The sequence below is a fragment of the Schistocerca gregaria genome, chromosome 6 (genome assembly GCF_023897955.1).
Source record: "Schistocerca gregaria isolate iqSchGreg1 chromosome 6, iqSchGreg1.2, whole genome shotgun sequence".
Lineage (NCBI taxonomy): Eukaryota > Metazoa > Arthropoda > Insecta > Orthoptera > Acrididae > Schistocerca > Schistocerca gregaria.
Window position 1 is genome coordinate 336,993,144 of NC_064925.1, and position 22,379 is coordinate 337,015,522.

Consider the following 22,379-nt stretch of genomic DNA (forward strand, 5'->3'; position numbering starts at 1 on the left):
TTAACTATGGCATATTTCAATCTGTCAGGAAATATTCCCTGATTCAATGAGCTATTACATATGTGGCTAAGGCTAAGAACTCGACTTATCAGGTGTGGACAAGATTTTAGTATTCTATTGGAGATACCATCAGTTCCATGTGAGTTTTTATTCTTAAGTGAATTTATTATTTTCTTAATTTCAGACAGTGAGGTGGGTAGGATTTCAATTTCATTTGTTTGCACCGGGAATGCCTCTTTCATATAGAGTTCTGCCCTATCTGGTGAGCAGCTAGTGCCTATATTTTCCACTACATTTATAAAATGATCATTAAAAATATTTTCAACCTGTGATTTTTCATTTATAAGCTTTTCATTGTGCTTAACAGTAATACTGTTGTCCTGTGACCTTGGTTGCCCTGTTTCCCTTTTAACGATATTCCATATTGTTTTAACTTTGTCATCAGAGGCGCTAATCTCAGACTTGATACACATACTTCTGGATTTTTTTTTATAACTTTCCTTAGTATATTACAATATTTCTTATAATGGTTGAGCTTTTCTTCATCTCGACTTATTCTAGTGTCTTGGTATAGTTCCCATTTCCGGCTACAAGAAATTTTAATCCCTTTAGTCAGCCATGTTTTTTTATCAAGTTTATTTGAATTATGATTCACTAATTTCTTAGGAAAACTGCTTTCAAATATACCCACAAGTTTATCATGGAATAAGTTAAATTTAACATTTGCATCAGGTTCCCGATAAACATCCTCCCAGTCTACCCGTTTCAAGCTTTCCTTAAATTGTTGAATTGTTATATGGTTAATTGGGCGTATTATTTTGTTTGTTTTTTTCACATTACTGTATGGAGCAAAGTCATGAATTGAAAGTAGCTGTGCATCGTGATCAGAAAGCCTACATTGATTGGTGACAAAAAAGGTAGTCTTTTGTCCAGCATGTTGAACATGATGGTTTAAGGTATCTACATCTGTAGTAATTAATTGGAAACAAATTACAGTATCAGTCACAGTTTTGTTTGTAAAAAATCCGGCTAGTGCTGTAATTTGTTTCCAAATACAGACTGCCACCTTGGCTTCCACAGTCTATTATTGTATAATTTTTAAGCATTCGACTGACAATATTACATCATTCTAAATTTCATCACAACTAAACAAACATTTCAGCAAATTTACATAATTTATTGCATTATAAGCTTTTTAAGTTGTTCTTTTGCTATCTGTTTTGTAAAATAGTACTCTTACAACTGAAAATTGGTCTTTTTGACAATTATCCAAATTTTGAGGTTATATTCATTAATCTTATCTAGTATTGAGTTTCAACATTAATCCGTATATATTCAGTGGTTGTTTTTTATGTTTTATTCATGCATACATTTGCAAATATTTTAATATTTAGTGTTTTTTTTTCTTCAAAATAGAATAAAATACATATTTCTGAACAATGAAGCATGATTATTATTTGAAGAGTATGGAAGGTATAGATTGCTATTCACATTTTAAAGGAGGAGTTGAGCTGCAGACAGGTACAATGAAAAGAATATAAAAAATACAGGGTGTTCAAAAATTTATAGAAGGGAGTGAGTATGTAATATTTTGAATAGGAACCTATGGCCAGAAACATACCATTTCCATTCAATGGCAGTTTGACTTCAGATGTTTAACTCATCCACTTCTGCTCAAGGAACTGAATTAAACGTGACAATTATTACATAACAATTTGAATGCGAACTTAACGAAACATCCATTTATCACTTCAGCACATTTATTTGTATTAACACTTAAACATAGCATGTTTACATTATTCAGAAACAAAAAAGAACCCAACATACTGTACAAACAGAACAGTGCTGTTGCATTACAACAGCAGCTTGATGTGGCAACCACCAACATTGTTACAGGTATTGTACCTACATAGCATGTTCTGATACCCACTCTCCATTCCAGATGGTGTTCTTTACTGTCTAGTGCAGTGGCAAGAACTTCTGTCACCAGATCTTCCTCTGTCTCTACAGGAGGCTTGTAGCAAGGCAGACATTAAGTGACATCAGGCAATCATCTGATGTAGTGCTCACCATCCTGTCTACCTTGTTGCATACCAGGACAAGCAACTCTGAGACTTTTCTCTTTCCCATAGTAGACATGGTGTGTCACACGTCTGAATTGAAATTGTCATAGAATGGAAATGGAATCCTACTCAAAATATTATGTACTCACTCCCCTTTAAAAGTCCAGGAATTTCCAAACATGCTGTATTTAAGCTTTTGGACAAAATCCTTTCCCAGAAGTCGAAGTCTCACACATTCACACAACAGCAAATCACACACACACACACACACACACACACACACACACATATGGCTACTATCTCTGACATGAGCAGCAATCTGCTGGGGTGGTAAGGAAGAGGCAAAGGCGGGTAGGGGGGGGGGGGGGGATAGCAGGGGGATAGCAGGTTAGTTGTGAGGGAAGATACTAGTGCTGCATGTGGGAACATGCAATAACATGGTGGGGACATAATAAGGCTGATAGGTGCAGCATCAGGATGCTGCTGGAATGGTAGAGAGATAGTATGATTGTGGTTCGACGAACCCTCTGCCAAGCACTTAAATGTGAATTGCAGAGTAGTCACGTAGATGTAGATGTACTCAGGGGCAGTAACTGGGGAGGAGCAGGAAACAAAGTAGAGAAGAGGATAGAAGGGATAGAAGGCTTGTTTGTTTTGTAGTAGGAACAGGGAAGGGAAATGATAGATGGAGGACAGGGACAAAGGGATGGTTCAGACCAGTAGGGTTACTTGAATGAAGGATATGTTGTAATAAGAATTTTCAGCTGTGCTATTCAGAAAAGTTGATGTTGGTGGAAAGAATCCAGATGGCAGAGGCTTGAAGCAGTCATTAAAGTGTAGCGCATCATGTTGGGGAGCACATTAGCAACTTGGTGGTCCAGCTCTCTCTTGGCCACAGTTTGGTGGTGGACATTCATGCAGACAGACAGTGTGTTAGTAGTCATGCCTACGTAGAATGCGGAACAGTGGATGCAACTAAGTTTGTAGATCACATGGCTGCTTTCACAGGTGGCCCTGCCTTTAAAGTGGTAGGAGATGCCATGACAGGACTGGGTAGGTGGTAGTGAGAGAACATGTGGGACAGGTCTTGTATCTGGGCCTACTGCAGGGATATGAGCCATGAGGCAAGGGGTGAAGTGGATAAAGATGTTGCATAGCTTGGTTGAACAGCAGAGGGCTGGGAAGGACAGTCGGGAAAATATTTGTCATTTCAAGGCAAGGTGAGAGATAGTCACAAGTCTGGTTGAGACTGTGATTCAGTTGTTTCAGTCCTAAGGAGGAGTGGTTATCTGTGGCTGGAATGTGGATGGCAGATGACTGGTGAGACAAGGCCTGTGGGATCTGTTTATAGATAATGTTGGGGGAGAACTTAGTCTGGGAAAACCTCAGTGAGATCCTTGGTTTGTTTGCAGAAGGACAGTTGCCAGTATAGATGTGACAGTGATGGATGGCTAGGTGTGGAATGGGTGACAAGTATCAAAGTGGAGGTGTTATTTTTGTTGGTATGTTTGATATAGTAGTGATATAGTAGTGACGAAGAATAGGCTGAAGTTCAAGACATTAGTCAGGAAGAATCAATACGCTAAGAAGTGGGATACGGAAGTTCTAAGGAATGACGAGATACGTTTGAAGTTCTCTAACGCTATAGATACAGCAATAAGGAATAGCGCAGTAGGCAACACAGTTGAAGAGGAATGGACGTCTCTAAAAAGGGCCATCACAGAGGTTGGGAAGGAAAACATAGGTACAAAGAAGGTAGCTGCGAAGAAACCATGGGTAACAGAAGAAATACTTCAGTTGATTGATGAAAGGAGGAAGTACAAACATGTTCCGGGAAAATCAGGAATACAGAAATACAAGTCGCTGAGGAATGAAATAAATAGGAAGTGCAGGGAAACTAAGACGAAATGGCTGCAGGAAAAATGTGAAGACATCGAAAAAGATATGATTGTCGGAAGGACAGACTCAGCATACAGGAAAGTCAAAACAACCTTTGGTGACATTAAAAGCAACGGTGGTAACATTAAGAGTGCAATGGGAATTCCACTGTTAAATGCAGAGGAGAGAGCAGATAGGTGGAAAGAATACATTGAAAGCCTCTATGAGGGTGAAGATTTGTCTGATGTGATAGAAGAAGAAACAGGAATCGATTTAGAAGGGATAGGTGATCCAGTATTAGAATCGGAATTTAAAAGAGCTTTGGAGGACTTACAGTCAAATAAGGCAGAAGGGATAGATAACATTCCATCAGAATTTCTAATATCATTAGGGGAAGTGGCAACAAAATGACTATTCACGTTGGTTTGTAGAATATATGAGTCTGGCGACATACCATCTGACTTTCGGAAAAGCATCATCCACATGATTCCAAAGACGGCAAGAGCTGAAAAGTGCGAGAATTATCGCACAATCAGCTTAACAGCTCATGCATCGAAGCTGCTTACAAGAATAATATACAGAAGAATGGAAAAGAAAATTGAGAATGCACTAGGTGACGATTAGTTTGGCTTTAGGAAAAGTAAAGGCACGAGGGAGGCAATTCTGACGTTATGGTTAATAATGGAAGCAAGGCTAAAGAAAAATCAAGACACATTCATAGGATTTGTCGACCTGGAAAAAGGGTTCGACGATATAAAATGGTGCAAGCTGTTCAAGATTCTGAAAAAAAGTAGTGGTAAGCTATAGGGAGAAACGGGTCATATACAATATGTACAACAACCAAGAGGGAATAATAAGAGTGGACGATCAAGAACGAAGTGCTCATATTAAAAAGGGTGTAAGACAAGGCTGTAGCCTTTCGCCCCTACTCTTCAATCTGTACATCGAGGAAGCAATGATGGAAATAAAAGAAAGGTTCAGGAGTGGAATTAAAATACAAGGTGAAAGAATATCAATGATACGATTCACTGATGACATTGCTATCCTAAGTGAAAGTGAAGAAGATTTAAATGATCTGCTGAACGGAATGAACAGTCTAATGAGTACACAGTATGGTTTGAGAGTAAATCAGAGAAAGACCAAAGTAATGAGAAGTAGTAGAAATGAGAACAGCGAGAAACTTAACATCAGGATTGAGGGTCACGAAGTCAATGAAGTTAAGGAATTCTGCTACCTAGGCAGTAAAGTAACCAATGACGGACGGAGCAAGGAGGACATCAAAAGCAGACTTACTATGGCAAAAAAGTCATTTCTGGCCAAGAGAAGTCTACTAATATCAAATACCGGCCTTAATTTGAGGAAGAAATTTCTGAGGATGTACGTCTGGAGTACAGCATTGTATGGTAGTGAAACAAGGACTGTGGGAAAACCGGAACAGAAGAGAATCGAAGCATTTGAGATGTGGTGCTATAGCCAAATGTTGAAAATTAGGTGGACTGATAAGGTAAGGAATGAGGAGGCTCTACGCAGAATCGGAGAGGAAATGAATATGTGGGAAACACTGATAAGGAGAAGGGACAGGATGATAGAAACATCTGCTAAGACATGAGGGAATGACTTCCATGGTACTAGAGGGAGCTGTAGAGGGCAAAAACTGTAGAGTAAGACAGAGATTGGAATACATCAAGCAAATAATTGAGGACATAGGTTGCAAGTGCTACTCTGAGATGAAGAGGTTAGCACAGGAAAGGAATTCATGGCAGGCCGCATCAAACCAGTCAGTAGACGGATGGGGGGAAAAAAAACCCTTGATATGGATGGAAGTACTGATGTAGCCATCCTTGAAGTTGAAGTTGACTTGTTGGGCTGAGTAGGACTAGGAGAAGTGAATGAGGGAGGATGTGTTTGGATATAATGATACCATCAAAAAATCTGAAACAGGTGAGTGATTTGTTATTCTGGATGGTTAGGAAGGAATCCTCTACATGGCTATAGCATGGCTATGGTGTCATGTTGGTGGAGATTACTGTATCATGCATTTGGTGGTACATAATTCCTTCAAAAGAGAAGTTATTGGGGTGAGCATGATCACTCGTGTGCAAACCTTAGGGACGAATGTAACATTTGCATCATGTATCACTGACAAGTAACATAGCTCCATGAACCATGGATCATATTTAGAAATAAATGCTGCAGTATAGTACAGAAGGTAACAGAAAGAAGTACACAATGAGATGAACAGAAATTATTCAAAGACAGTAATTGCACTGAAGTCATTGCGTTATATGTTGCCTCCTTGAACCTTTCAAATGGCAGGATGTGGTTCTTAGCAGGGTGTATGATCAACACAGACAGCAATGCATGCTCTGAAGTGTGCTCCCATGTTATCCACAACACTGGTAAGTAGTTCTTATAATATGGCATCATAGTAGGAGTATGAGTAGAAGTATTGTCTCGTAACATACAATTTCAAGCCATTGACTTAATGTACTGGAGACTCGTCAAAACACAAAAACTGGTTTACATTTTTTCTTACAATATACTTAATTAAGCAATTAATAGGGGGTGACTTTGGGGCAGTACAGGTAATCATGATTGAATGGGAGAGTAAACTGAGTCAGGCAGGATTCCACAGATCGTATTCAGTATTTCATTATTTAATCCTGCCTGATAAGTTTACACCTCCATCCATCCTTAATCCTCTGTTCACCTACGTACTCCTGACTGTCTAGAGGTATCTGTCCTAACGAGCCGTAATAACAAACACATCACCTGGTTCAGATTCATTGATGACATCTTCAAGCTAAGGAGTGAGGGTGAGGTTATCCTATCCTCATTTCTGCAGAACATCAGTACATTCTCCGCCATTCACTTCACCATGTTGTCATTAGCCCTACAAGCCACCTTCCTTGATGTCAACCTAAACCTCAATCTCAGGGATGGCTACATCTGTATCCCTGTCTACCTTAAACCTACCAACCACCAGCAATACCTTTGCTTCAACAGCTACCACCCACTCCACGCCAAGAAGTCCAATAGATAACATGAAGTCATCTGTGGCCGTTGCATCTATATTGTCAACAGTCCATCTCCAAAAATACCAAAGGTGTCACTGAGGCCTTCACAGACCAAAATTTACCCTCACAACATTGTCTGGAAAGAGATCTCCCATGCCTCATCTCACCAGTCACTTACCATGCACCATTTATTCACATTCTGACCACAGAGCAGCACTCCTCTAGTGGCACAGGACTATCAAGAACTCACTCACATTCTCCACCAGGGTTTCAACTATCTCTCATCTTGCCCCGAAATGAGGAATACCCTCCCTGCTATTCTACCACTCTCAAAAGAGTATTCTGCCGTTCACCCAAGCCACGCAATATACTTGCCCATCCCTACTTCACCCCTGCTCCCAACCCCTTGCCTCATGGCTCATGTCCCTGCAATAAGCTTAGATGCAAGACATGTCCCATACATCCTCCCACTACCACCTGCTCCAGTCCTGCTACTGGCATCTCATGCCCCATTAAAGTCAGGGTCAACTATAAAAGGCAGGCAAGTGTTCTAGAAACTTAAACTGTGTCCACTCTGCTGCATTCTATGTGGGCATGACTAGTAACATGCTGCATGAATGACCATCGCCAAACTGTGGCCAAGAGGCAGCTGGATGATACAGTTGCTTAATGTGCCACCAAGTGTGATGTGCTTCACTTTAGTGACTGCTGCACAGACTGTGCCATCTGGATTCTTCCCACCAGTAACAGATTTTCTGAACTGCATACCTGGGAATCCTCCTTATGCATGTCCTTTGTCCCCATAATCCCCCCCCCCTCCCCCCCCCCCACCAGCTCTGAAATTCTCTCCCCACCAGCCAATTATTTATCCTGCTCCCACTACGGTATACACATGCCTTCCATCCCACCAAATGCAGCTACAATCCTTTCCTCACCTCTACTTCTGTCTCTTATGTTTCCTCTCTCCTGCTCCCTCCCAGAACAGCATCATGATGTTTTGCGTCTTGCAGCTCTGTCATGTCCTCTCCATGTTCCAGCATGTTCCCACAGGCAGCACCAGTATCTTCCCCATTCCTACCATGCTACTCCTCCCTCCTTATCCGTGTCTCCTTATCCTGACTACCAACCACAGCAGATTGATGCTCATGTTAGATGCAGTCGCATTAGTACCCAAGTGGCTGGAGATTGTATGCGTGATTTGTTGTTGTGGGAACATGTGAGAGTCCAACTTGTGAGGAAGGACATTGTCCAAAAGTGTGAATATTTCTGATATTCTTTTCATTGTGCCTTTCTGCAATGCAATGCTTCATCTGTGTCCAGAGTAGCAATCCATCTGTACCACACTGTTGAAAATATTATTGTTTAGGTAAAAAAATCTGCTCACTAAGCAGCAGCAGAAGAAAACACATAGACACATATAAAGGTTAAGGAAATGTGCACATTTTCAGAGCCAGTGGCTTCTTTTTGTGCAGCCTTTCCAAGCCAGTGGTCATTTCTTCTGGCAGAAGGGGAATGAAGAGATATGAAGGTAAAGGACTGGTGGGGTTTAGAAAATGTAGAGAGTTTGGAAAAGTCCCCCAGAACTGTGGGTCAGAGGAGACTTATTGGATGGGATGGGAAGGAAAGACATCATGTCTGGTAAGTCATTTCTGACATGGGGTTCTGGGTGAGTTTTTGGGACTCTCCCTGCTTCCAAAATCTCACCAGTACTTTTGAAGTTATCAGTATTCATTCCCCTTCTGCCAGAAGAAAGGACCACTGGCTCTGAAAACTTGCACATTTCCTTAACCTACGTTTATGCATTTTCTGCCGTTTGGTTAGTAAATTTTTTATAGATCCAATAATCTTGTGTTTTCAAAAATTGATTACTTTCCATATTGCTGTTATTCCATCCTGGACTTTCCATTGTTTCATTATTATCATAACATTTGTAATTGGATACAATACAAAAAATAAATTGTTAGGCCATAAATCAGGTTGTTAACATTAATTATCCTGTAGTTATTATTCATTGACAAAATGTTACCTTTCTTTTCACACTACATTAGAAAATGAACATATTTGGTGATGCACATTTGGTTATCAGACCAATCTGATTTGTGTTTATCCCTTAATGCTGGGGAAAAAGTTTGTAAGGGAAGTTAGAAGTTTCATTACTGCCCTCCCCCTGCTGCCCCCTCTCCATGTTTTCCTATCATTTTTACTTCTCTTGCTTTGTCACTCACCAGTTCAAGTAAATTTTTGCCTTCCTTAATATACTAAATAATTTTGTTTGTCTAACACTCATTATGGCTATCTCTTCAGTGTCTGGAGAGGTAGCAGGCATATATAATTGTATTTCAGGGGGCTTTATAGTTTCATGTCTGTCTTTGTTATGATAATACACTATGTGATCAAAAGTATCTGGACACCTGGTTGAAAATGACTTACAAGTTCGTGGCACACTCCATCAGTATGGTGTTGGCCCATTCTTAGCCTTGATGACAGCTTCCATTGTCTCAGGCATACGTTCAGTCAGGTGCTGGAAAGTTTCTTGGGGAATGGCAACCCATTCTTCATGGAATGCTGCACAGAGGAGAGGTATTGATGTCAGTCGGTGAGGCCTGGCATAAAGTTGGCATTCCAAAACATCCCAAATGTGCTCCATAGGTTTCAGGTCAGGACTCTGTGCAGGCCAGTCCATTACAGGGATGTTATTGTTGTGTAACCACTCTGCCAAAGGCTGTGCATTGTGAACAGATGCTCAATCATGTTGTAAGATGTAGTTGCCATCCCTGAATTGCTGTTCACCAGTGGGAAGCAAGAAGGTGCTTAAAAAATCAATGTAGGCGTCTGCTGTGATAGTGCCATGCAAAATAACAAGGGGTGCAAACCCCCTCCATGAAAAACATGACCACACCATTCGCTACTGCCTCTGAATTTTTCTGTTGGTACTACACATGTTGGCAGATGACATTCACTGGGCATTCACCATACCCACACCCTGCCATTGAATCAATGCATTGTGTACTGTGATTCGTCACTCCACACAACATTTTTCCAATGTTCAGTCATCCAATATTTACTATCTTTACACCATGTGATGTGTCATTAGGCATTTACTGGTATAATGTGTGGCTTATGAGGAGCTGCTTGACCATGAAATCCAAAGTTTGTCACCTCCTGCCTAACTGTCATAGTAGTTGCAGTGGATCCTGATGCAGTTTGGAATTCCTGTGTGATGGTCTGGATAGATGTCTGCCTATTACACATCACGATCCTCTTCAACTGGCGGCGGTCTGTGTCAGTCAACAGACAAGTTTGGCCTGTATGCTTTTGTGCTGTACATGTCCATTCATGTTTCCACTTCACTATCACATCAGAAACAGTGGACGCTAGAGATGCTTAGGAGTGTGGAAATCTTATGTACAGACGTATGACACAAGTGACACCCAATCATCTGATCAAGTTCGAAGTCCCTGCGTTACGCTGAGTGCCCCATTCTGCTCTCATGATATCTAATGACTACTGAGGTCGCTGATATGGAGTACCTGACAGTAGGTGGTAGCACAATGCACCCAATATAAAAAAAATCATATGTTTTTGGGGATGCGCTGCTACTTTTGATCACATAGTGTGTGTTCACTATGATGTTCATACTAGTCCATCCACATTCATAGTCTCTCTTGTCCTTTATTAGACCTACATCTGGATTCATCTTTAATTTTCCTTTGATAACACTGTTCCAACCAGATTTAGGTCTGACAATAGCAAGGAGACATTTGTGGTCAGTGATTAAATGAAATTTGGTTCCATATAAGATCATACAGAATTTGAAAATACCTAAAATAATGGCAAGAGCTTTTCCCACAATTTGGCAGTAGTTAACCTGAACTGTTGTTAAAATATTTAACTATGCAAACAACAATTATGAAATAAACAGAATAACACCTTTCAGTAATTAGATTACAGATGGTAGGATTGTAAGTTATTAAAGAAAAGAAAAAGGACCCATAGTGACATGACAACACAGATTATACACATGAGAAAGCCATCCTTTAAAACTGCAAAACTGTGACAGCTGTGCTGCAAAAATGTATGAACGAGCCAGAGCAACTTACAGCCATCCCAAGTTACATGCATGAGGTATTCATTGCCATGCGGACCTACTGTTAAGCAAAATTGTGGCAGCGTGTGGCGTGCATGGGCGCATGTCAGGAAAAAAGCAAACGGCAGTGCGAACTGAGTTGACATACTCTAACATCTTTGGATGACAATTTAAGGGTGAACTCAATAAACTAACTTCCACTTCTTTTAAGAGATGACTTACTTGACATGCTCGGCCGACTTTTCTTGTTTGTTAGCCTGCTGCTGCAAACCCTGTTTCACTTTCTTCTCTAAAGTATACTGCCAGGTACAGGAATTTCTTAAGACTCTCTCTACATATAAAAATAAGTAGACACACCAATTTCATTTGTTTCAACTAATGATGTATATTTGAACTTCAGACATATTACAAATCTCACTCTTCATATAAATATATACTGCTTCGCAAGCCTCTTGTATCTTTAAACATTAGAAACAAACTAACTTACATATAAGAGAAAGTTGGCTTAAACACCAGTCTCAACATGGACCATAATACACATCTTCCCTTCAACAAGGTTAAGACAAGAGTCTTTTTTCAAGAGTACCTTTTCCACCTTTCTCGTTATTATAATAATAGTCAGTGACAAAATTAGCACAGACTAACATAGTAGCTCCATGGTTCTTCTGTACACTTTCACTAAAACTTCCATGGATCGCCCGACAAGTACTTGTCATCGCCATTTGACAGCCGTGTCTACATTCATCTCGTGACCGAATTTCAAACCTTCACACATGTGACATGCAGTAGGTAGAATTCTATCATCCCACACTCATTTCTAAAATATCATATGTTCGAGACTGCAGAAGGCCAAGTGGTTCTAGGATTTACACAGAAATTCTTGAAACACTACATATCCTCCCCATATCGGACACGTTACATTTGATACACAATCATTATGTAAATAATATCACTCATAACAACATTTCATATCATAACACTATACTTTTCTTATACATGTTTATACATTCATATTTCCCTTCAGCAACAATCTTTGTTTTTTTTCTGTAGAATAATCTTTAGCTGAGTGTTTCTTTATTCTATTCTTACTTTACTTTGAGATCCAGACATGAGCATTTATTTGTGGTTTGGTCAGCCTTCGTAGTAGTTTGGAATTGTAAGGACTCTTTCGTTATTTCTATACTTCCAATCGTAAACTCCAGGTGTTCATGACATATGAGTAATCTACTTTCCATTCTCATTTTTTGTACTGCTTTCCTTAGTATATACTATTTTTACTATTTTTTGTAGTTTGGAAGAACTGTGGGCAAAATGAAAGTGGTCTTTTTGACACTCGTAAACTTACACGAAATGTAATAATGTTAGTTGTCCATAGAATTCAAACTTTCCAGAATAATCCCTATAAAATTTGTTACTTTTGTCACAATACTGTCCCCTTCTCCTAGGATTAGCACCTATACATTGCTTGTGGGTTGACCTTATGAGTGCACTTCCTCTTTCCATTCTGGGAGGTAGGCCCCTTTACAAAACATTCCTATATTTAGGCCACAGGTTATCCTATCTCCATGTAGGTACGCCTGCCCTATATACTTATTAAATGCCGAGTATGCACTCCATATCCTTTCTGAGTAGGCCTCATGCTTCATTACCCTAGTATACATTCCTATGTATACTATAATTAAGTATTCTCTGGTAAAAATATTCCTATGATCAGCATGACCAGCGCCACTCCTGCTTTCATTTTTCTTTCTTTGCTCATGCCTCTTCCTTGTCTATCTCTATTACTGCTTTATAGTTATCCCACAACTTACATGCTTTTGTCTCCTTCTATATATACGTGTGTGCATATTTCCCTGTGTACACATATTCTTTCTTTTACAATACCTGGTGATTCTCACATCGTGACAGGCTTTTTAGTCTGTAGTTTCAGTATTTGTGTCTAAATGTATTTTTGTGTGTATGCGGATGTGTGTTCGTCTAGTCTGATTCGTTGGCCTTTTTATCTAAAGATAAGATGTAGGTTATTAGAAACCATGCAAACAAGGAAGGACTTAAGTGATAGACGTCTGTGAATATGGAAAGAGGGGAAAAATAGATAGGTCCTCAAATGAGAAGTAAGAAAGAAAGAAAGAAAAATACAAATGGTTGCTAAGATCCAAGAAGAGAAAGAAGATAGCTTCAAAGACAGGAAGCCTCCACACCCCCCCCCCCCCACCCCCCCTTTCCCAGTATCCCTATCCCTCAGGTACTTGAGTGAGATGCCAGAGGAGGTTTGGTGTTAAATCATCTCCTACTGAATGGACATTCCCACCTTCACCCTTGAGGCCCATATAGGAAATATTAGCCGACCCTATGGAAACGGCAAATGGTGAAGAATCAGGCACACTTGTTTGTGAGGGTTGTCTGATAGGTGTGATATGTGTTTTGTGTTAGCCATGGTTTATTTGCTCTTGTAAACCATGCTTTTATTTATAATACCCACTTCTTTCAAAACCTATAGAAACCTTCAAAGACAGGAAGCCTCCACGCCCCCCCCCCCCACCCCCCCTTTCCCAGTATCCCTATCCCTCAGGTACTTGAGTGAGATGCCAGAGGAGGTTTGGTGTTAAATCATCTCCTACTGAATGGACATTCCCACCTTCACCCTTGAGGCCCACATAGGAAATATTAGCCGACCCTATGGAAACGGCAAATGGTGAAGAATCAGGCACACTTGTTTGTGAGGGTTGTCTGATAGGTGTGATATGTGTTTTGTGTTAGCCATGGTTTATTTGCTCTTGTAAACCATGCTTTTATTTATAATACCCACTTCTTTCAAAACCTATACAAACCTTCAAAGACAGGAAACCTCCACGCCCCCCCCCCCCCCACCCCCCCTTTCCCAGTATCCCTATCCCTCAGGTACTTGAGTGAGATGCCAGAGGAGGTTTGGTGTTAAATCATCTCCTACTGAATGGACATTCCCACCTTCACCCTTGAGGCCCACAAAGGAAATATTAGCCGACCCTATGGAAACGGCAAATGGTGAAGAATCAGGCACACTTGTTTGTGAGGGTTGTCTGATAGGTGTGATATGTGTTTTGTGTTAGCCATGGTTTATTTGCTCTTGTAAACCATGCTTTTATTTATAATACCCACTTCTTTCAAAACCTATACAAACCCTCCCATTTACATCACATCTTATAAAAGGTACAAAATACTCTATACAAAATAGAAAATTTATGCACTATGGTATTGCAGTTGCTTAATTATTCACCTGATATTATATTATCCATAAATATAACACTCTATTCATTTTATTTTATTTTGATATCACTCTCTTTCTTATTCTGTGATTCTCCTAAGTTTTTTTTATCTTGTAGTCATACCCAGTTTTCTAAGCACTATGATTATAGTATTGTTTAAGATGTTAGGAATAGATGACAGGATAGTTTAAGATTTTAAAGGAATTCGATGCAAGAAAACTATTTTGGAAGAAACACTGAAAACAACTTGGGATCCAACGGTCGTCACTCTGCCCGATTACTCAGAATGTTAACGTCCCTGGGAGAATAAATGACTCCGCCCGGGTCCCATGGACCTCATATTAACTTTTCTTATGCACTAGCAGACCAGTACATCTTTTGGAAGTCTCCCCAAGAAGAAAAATTCTCAATATTCACGGTTCCCCTTTGTAAGACTTCTCCTAGAAGGTAACCCACAGCAAATTAGATCTTTTTAGAATCTTCCAAATTCTTTGGCAAAACTTGGTTGAATCTTCTCAAAAAGTGGGTTGGATGTACATCCCTGTCTGGCTTAAATTTAGCGAGTTGCCTGGATAATCCTGAATTAGCCCCCCATTGCGGATCAGTTCATCACTTCACTAGTTAATACCACATTAAGTGAAGTTATCATTTTTGTCTACTGTATCCTGGATAAGTTTGAATTCTTTCCACAGGTCATCTATACCTTTCCTGTTATCATTAAGTTCAGAAGATAGAATAGGAGATACGTTTCCAGATGTTACTCTCTTGGTAACTTTCAATCTATAATTTCTTCAACCTGTTCCTCCAAACTACTTATATTTATGATATCAGAGTTTGCTAATTTCTCTTTGAAGTTCATTTCCACATTATCTACTCGTGTATTAACACCTGTAATTTGCGATTGAGTTATTGGCATTAAATTATCCTGCTTATCGACACTCTCTTTCAAAATACTCAACTCTTGCTTTACTGCAGTAAATCTAACATTACACACATTTTCAAAGGATTCTAACTTTTCATTAAGCTCTGATTGTACACTATTATATTTGTCTTCAATATTCAATTCTAACCTTTTTGTCAAATCCCAAAAATTCTGTTTCTGTTTCTGGCTAAAGTCAGTGTACATTTGATTTACCTGAATGGTCGAAGAACTAGTCTATTCATTCTTTAAATCTAATTTAAAATCCTCTACCTTACTATTTAAGGTGTCAAATTCAGTCTTTAAAGCATCCATGCCTTCAAACAGATTACGAAATTCTTTGCTTTGTGAGTCAACTTCGGTATGTAACAAACCAATATTTGCCGCTTGACTATTTAAGGTTTCACTCTGGTTCTTTAATTGAGAATGTTCTGAGTCTAGTTTTTCTCTTAGAGTCACATTTTGAGTACTTAAAGCTGCACTTTGGGCTTTGATTAAGTTTACTACCTCAGTGCAGTCTGGAACTTCTTTATTAACTCTCGTATCTGGTTCTTCAGTTTCCTCGACTTGTTGTTGTTATCCATATTCTTGCAAGCTTACATGCATGGGTACATACAATCTCATGTTACAAATTTTCCTCATGACTAAGCGTATAGTTATTTCTGAGTACAAGTAAATCTCATGTTTGCCTGTTGAGCTGAGAGATTGAATAACATGTTTGTTAGTGAACTCTGTTTTCTTCTATTATAGCTTTCCTTAACTTACAACAATAATAAGTATTAATATTGTTTTCAGCTACAGAAAATGCACTAATTAGCTGAAAAAGTGCAAAATTTTTTACATGTTGTTCTTTTATGTGTCCGTAGCAAATCCAAAAGACAAAACAGAGACAATTTATGAAGGATGTTTTATTTAAAGAAATTTAACATTCAAAGGATTGAACAGTGTTCAGTCGATGTTTACAGTCTAAGTCAACCAAAAAACAGGACAGCTAGAAGAAAATGTGAAGTAAAAATAAAGGTACTTACTAGAGAGATTATTGCACGATGCACCTTCTCTCACAGCAGGTTACTGTGACAAATACTGATCTCGTCATATCCAATAATTAGTCAGGTCTTTCTGTTTAAGGAGAATTATTGAAGTGATGATTCTCATTTGTGAATATGAGAATGGATTTGTAATAAACTAGCTATCCTTGAGGGAGCATTCCGAAAGAGTTTATTATTGAAGAACTGGCACAATTTTGGTAACAGAGTTGCTCTTCCAGTAAACTGGGATATAAAAATGGAACTGAAGAAAAATTGAAACTCGAAGCCAGATTTGAGTACCAGGGCAAGAATGCACTTATTGAAGTCTGTGTTTTGCCTGATGCTTTGTATCATTGACAAATATTGACACCTATTTTTTCTTAACTATTTTGTTTTGTTTGTTTGTGCTTTTACCAGTAATTTGAAGTGTGATTTTTGTTACAGATACGAAACAAGCTCTCGGCGACAGCAGCAAAAGAAGGGGTTTCTCCAACAACAGAAGCAATGTATAATTATCTTATAGCGAGAACTCGTGCCAATTTACATATTGTTTTATGCCTCAGTCCAATTGGTGATGCATTCAGAAACAGACTGCGTCAGTATCCAGCTTTAATAAACTGTACAACCATTGATTGGTTCTTGGAATGGCCTCAAGAAGCCCTGCTTGAAGTCGCTAGCAAGTATCTTGGAACAGTTAACTTCTTGGAAAATATAAAAACAATGGGTTCAGAGGTAACATTCTCAAAAACAATACCTTTATGATAATTAATTCTTTAAATTGGATAAATTTTACCTTATTTGTTATTTGTTCCATCCACCATACACGCTGTGATTTTTATGATGTGAAATTTCAATACACAGGCAAACACACATAACTTGGATGCTGTGTTGACTGTTAAGAAGTTACTGAATAGACTATGTGCCAACAAGTGGTTATGATTTATAATGTTGTGATATTATTATCATTTATTTTCATAAACATTCCACGTGGGAAAAACATATCTAAAAACAAAGATGATGTGACTTACCAAACAAAAGCGCTGGCTGGTTGATAGACACACAAACAAACACAAACATACACACAAAATTCAAGCTTTCACAACCAGCAGTTGCTTCTTCAGGAAAGAGGGAAGGAGAGGGAAAGACGAAAGGATGTGGGTTTTAAGGGAGAGGGTAAGGAGCGGAAAGACTTACCTTAGAGGGAAAAAGGACAGGTATAGACTCGCACACACACACATATCCACCTGCACATACACAAACACAAGCAGACATTTGGATTGTTCAGATTGGAACTGGTATAGGGGCTGATGGAATGATCCATTGCCCTCACCCACCTAATCCTTCACCTACACATCAACTCAGCCAATGAACACACCCGTCAACTCCTATCCTTAATAAAAGTCCTCAATTTTTCCTCTCCCACATCCACACCGGCTGTTCAGAGCATCCTCCTACAGGCCAACCACAAATTAGAACAGCATGTCACCCTACACCTCAAGAAACTATCCAATCTCCTGGTTTCACACCTCCGGAAAGGCAACTCACTCACTCTTTACAACCTTTCCAGCAAACCTCAACCTCCTCTCATTGCACACAAACCCAGTCTCTCCCATCTACTCAATCTCCCACTTCCAGCTCCACTCCCTCCAAAACCTCAAAATTCCAATCAACACAATCTGGAACCACAACACCCTAATTCAGTAGTTAACCTTTCCTCCAAACCTCTCTCCCAATCCGAAACCTCTGTCCTTTCCAAAGGCCTCACCTTCAGCCCCACTCCCAGATTCAACCAAACAGCCCTCGTCAAAGATTTACTGTCCTACACTCATACTATCTGCTGGAAATATCACTTTGCCAGAAAGAAAAAATGATACTAATCCTACTCCTAATGATCCAACTCCCCAAGACACTATCCAAATTGAACCCTGCCTGGAACAGTTCCATCTTCTGTCACAGCGGGACCCACCTCCTCTTCCTCAAAATCACCCTCTCCAAACCTTCCAGGAATTTCTGACTTCCAGCCTTGCCTCTCAATCCTTCTTAAGAAACCTTAATCCTACTCCCAACATCACCACTGCTGAAGCTCAAGCTATCCGTGAACTGAAGACTGACCGATCCATCGTCATTCTTCCAGCGGACAAGGGTTCCACAACCGTGTTACTTGATTGTCGGGAGTATGTGGCTGAGGGACTGCGTCAGCTTTCAGACAGCACCACATACAAAGTTTGCCAAGGTAATCCCATTTCTGATGTCCAGGCAGAGCTTCAAGGAATCCTCAGAACCTTAGGCCCCCTACAATACCTTTCACCTGACTCCATCAACCTACTGACCCCACCGACAGCCCGCACCCCTACCTTCTACCTTCTTCCTAAAATTCACAAACCCAATCATCCCAGCCGCCCCATTGTAGCTGGTTACCAAGCCCCCACAGAACGTATCTCTGCCTACGTAGATCAACACCTTCAACCCATTACATGCAGTCTCCCATCCTTCATCAAAGATCTTTCTCGAACGCCTGGAATCCTTACCCAATCTGTTACCCCTGGAAACCATCCTTGTAACCATTGATGCTACTTCCTTATACTCAAATATTCTGCACGTCAAGGGCCTCGCTGCGATGGAACACTTCCTTTCACGCCGATCACCTGCCACCCTACCTAAAACCTCTTTCCTCATTACCTTAGCCAGCTTTATCCTGACCCACAACTTCTTCACTTTTGAAGGCCAGACATACCAACAATTAAATGGAACAGCCACGGGTCCCAGGATGACCCCCCTCGTACACCAAACTATTCATGGGTCGCTTAGAGGAAGCCTTCTTGGTTACACAGGCGTGCCAACCCAAAGTTTGGTACAGATTTATTGATGACATCTTCATGATCTGGGCTCACAGTGAAGAAGAACTCCAGAATTTCCTCTCCAACCTCAACTCCTTTGGTTCTATCAGATTCACCTGGTCCTAATCCAAATCCCATGCCACTTTCCTTGACGTTGACCTCCATCTGTCCAATGCCCAGTTTCACACGTCCGTCCACATCAAACCCGCCAACAAGCAACAGTACCTCCATTATGACAGCTGCCACCCATTCCACATCAAACAGTCCCTTCCCTACAGCCTAGGTCTTTGTGCAAACGAATCTGCTCCAGTCCGGAATCCCTGAACCATTACACCAACAACCTGAAAACAGCTTTCGCATCCCGCACCTACCCTCCCGACCTGGTACAGAAACAAATAACCAGGGCCACCTCCTCATCCCTCAAACCCAGAACCTCTCACAGAAGAACCCCAGAAGTGCCCCACTTGTGACAGGATACTTTCCGGGACTGTATCAGACTCTGAATGTGGCTCTCTAGCAGGTATATGACTTCCTCAAATCCTGCCCTGAAATGAGATCCATTCTTCATTAAATCCTCCCCACTCCACCAAGAGTGTGTTTCTGCCGTCCACCTAACCTTCGTAACCTCTTAGTTCATCCCTATGAAATCCCCGAACCACCTTCCGTACCTTTTGGCTCCTACCCTTGTAACCACCCCCGGTGTAAAACCTGTCCCATGCATCCTCCCACCACCACCTACTCCAGTCGTGTAACCCAGAAGGTGTACATGATCAAAGGCAGAGCCACATGTGAAAGCACCCACGTGATTTACCAACTGACCTGCCTACACTGTGAAGCTTTCTATGTGGGAATGACCAGCAACAAACTGTCATTCTCAAGAATGGACACAGGCAGACAGTGTTTGTTGGTAATGAGGATCACCCTGTGGCTCAACATGCCTTGTTACACGGCCTACACATCTTGGCACAGTGTTACACCGTCCTTGTTATCTGGATACTTCCCACTAACACCAACATGTCAGAACTCCGGAGATGGGAACTTGCCCTTCAGCATGTCTTCTCTTCTCGTTATCCGCCAGGCCTCAAGCTCCACTAATTTCTTTGCCTCTGTACTTCCGCCTCGACTGTCATCTCTGCCCAAACTCTTTGCCTTTACAAATGTCTGCTTGTGTCTGTGTATGTGCAGATGGATATGTGTGTGTGTGCGAGTGTATACCTGTCCTTTTTTTCCCACTAAGGTAAGTCTTTCCGCTCCCGGGATTGGAATGACTCCTTACCCTCTTCCTTAAAACCCACATCCTTTCATCTTTCCCTCTCCTTCCCTCTTTCCTGACGAAGCAACCGTGGGTTGCGAAAGCTCGAATTTTTGTGTGTGTGTTTGTGTGTGTTTTTTTATTGTACCTATCTACCAGCGTTTTCCCAATTGGTAAGTCATGGAATCTTTGTTTTTAATACATTTTTCCCATGTGGAATGTTTCTTTCTATTTTATATACACTCCTGGAAATGGAAAAAAGAACACATTGACACCGGTGTGCAGACCCACCATACTTGCTCCGGACACGGCGAGAGGGCTGTACAAGCAATGATCACACGCACGGCACAGCGGACACACCAGGAACCGCGGTGTTGGCCGTCGAATGGCGCTAGCTGCGCAGCATTTGTGCACCGCCGCCGTCAGTGTCAGCCAGTTTGTCATGGCATACGGAGCTCCATCGCAGTCTTTAACACTGGTAGCATGCCGCGACAGCGTGGACGTGAACCGTATGTGCAGTTGACGGACTTTGATTGAGGGCATATAGTGGGCATGCGGGAGGCCGGGTGGACGTACCACCGAATTGCTCAACACGTGGGGCGTGAGGTCTCCACAGTACATCGATGTTGTCGCCAGTGGTCGGCGGAAGGTGCAAGTGCCCGTCGACCTGGGACCGGACCGCAGCGACGCACGGATGCACGCCAAGACCGTAAGACCCTACGCAGTGCCGTAGGGGACCGCACCGCCACTTCCCAGCAAATTAGGGACACTGTTACTCCCGGGGTATCGGCGAGGACCATTCGCAACCGTCTCCATGAAGCTGGGCTACGGTCCCGCACACCATTAGGCCGTCTTCCGCTGACGCCCCAACATCGTGCAGCCCGCCTCCAGTGGTGTCGCGACAGGCATAAATGGAGGGACGAATGCAGACGTGTCGTCTTCAGCGATGAGAGTCGCTTCTGCCTTGGTGCCAATGATGGTCGGATGCGTGTTTGGCACCGTGCAGGTGAGCGCCACAATCAGGACTGCATACGACCGAGGCACACAGGGCCAACACCCGGCATCATGGTGTGGGGAGCGATCTCCTACTCTGGCCGTACACCTCTGGTGATCGTTGAGGGGACACTGAATAGTGCACGGTACATCCAAACTGTCATCGAACCCATCGTTCTACCATCCCTAGACCAGCAAGGGAACTTGCTGTTCCAACAGGACAATGCACGTCCGCATGTATCCCGTGCCACCCAACGTGCTCTAGAAGGTGTAAGTCAACTATCCTGGCCAGCAAGATCTCCAGATCTGTCCCCTATTGAGCATGTTTGGGACTGGATGAAGCGTTGTCTCACGCGGTCTGCACGTCTAGCACGAACGCTGGGCCAACTGAGGCGCCAGGTGGAAATGGCATGGCAAGCCGTTCCACAGGACTACATCCAGCATCTCTACGATCGTCTCCATGGGAGAATAGCAGCCTGCATTGCTGCGAAAGGTGGATATACACTGTACTAGTGCCGACATTGTGCATGCTCTGTTGCCTGTGTCTATGTGCCTGTGGTTCTGTCAGTGTGATCATGTGATGTATCTGACCCCAGGCATGTGTCAATAAAGTTTCCCCTTCCTGGGACAATGAATTCACGGTGTTCTTATTTCAATTTCCAGGAGTGTATATGTGTGTGTGAATTTTATTATTAACTTCATCTTCTTTTTTACAGGAACAAGTGAAAATGGATAAGGACATGTTGGAAGAGCAGGTGAGCCAAAGCAAAGTTTGTAATATTAATTTCCATATCAAATGCAATCAATTTGAAACTCAGTTTTGAGTTCTTTGTAAATTGTGTATTGAATAGAAATTCCCAAGTCGTGTTACCTACTGCAAGAACAGGAACAGTGAGAACATATAAGTACACAGAAGTATGAAGACCTTTTTTACTCGTTGTAAAAAGCAAAGTTTCCTTAATATTTGGTACAGGTGACTAAAGATGAAAAAAACTGCAAATGTGAGAAGTGTGTCGTATGTTACAAATGTAAGTTCTGTGTAATGAAAATTGAACTTGTC

The 22,379-nt window shown here is 41.3% G+C and overlaps 1 protein-coding gene across 1 annotated transcript in view; it reads left to right on the plus strand.

Moving 5' to 3' along the window:
• The window catches only part of LOC126278873 (dynein axonemal heavy chain 2), a 914,655-nt gene that overhangs the window by 612,298 nt on the left and 279,978 nt on the right, over nucleotides 1-22,379 (plus strand). Inside the window, 2 exon segments of the mRNA XM_049979148.1 lie at nucleotides 16,682-16,969; nucleotides 22,036-22,074. Of these exon segments, the coding sequence (XP_049835105.1) occupies nucleotides 16,682-16,969; nucleotides 22,036-22,074 (327 nt within the window).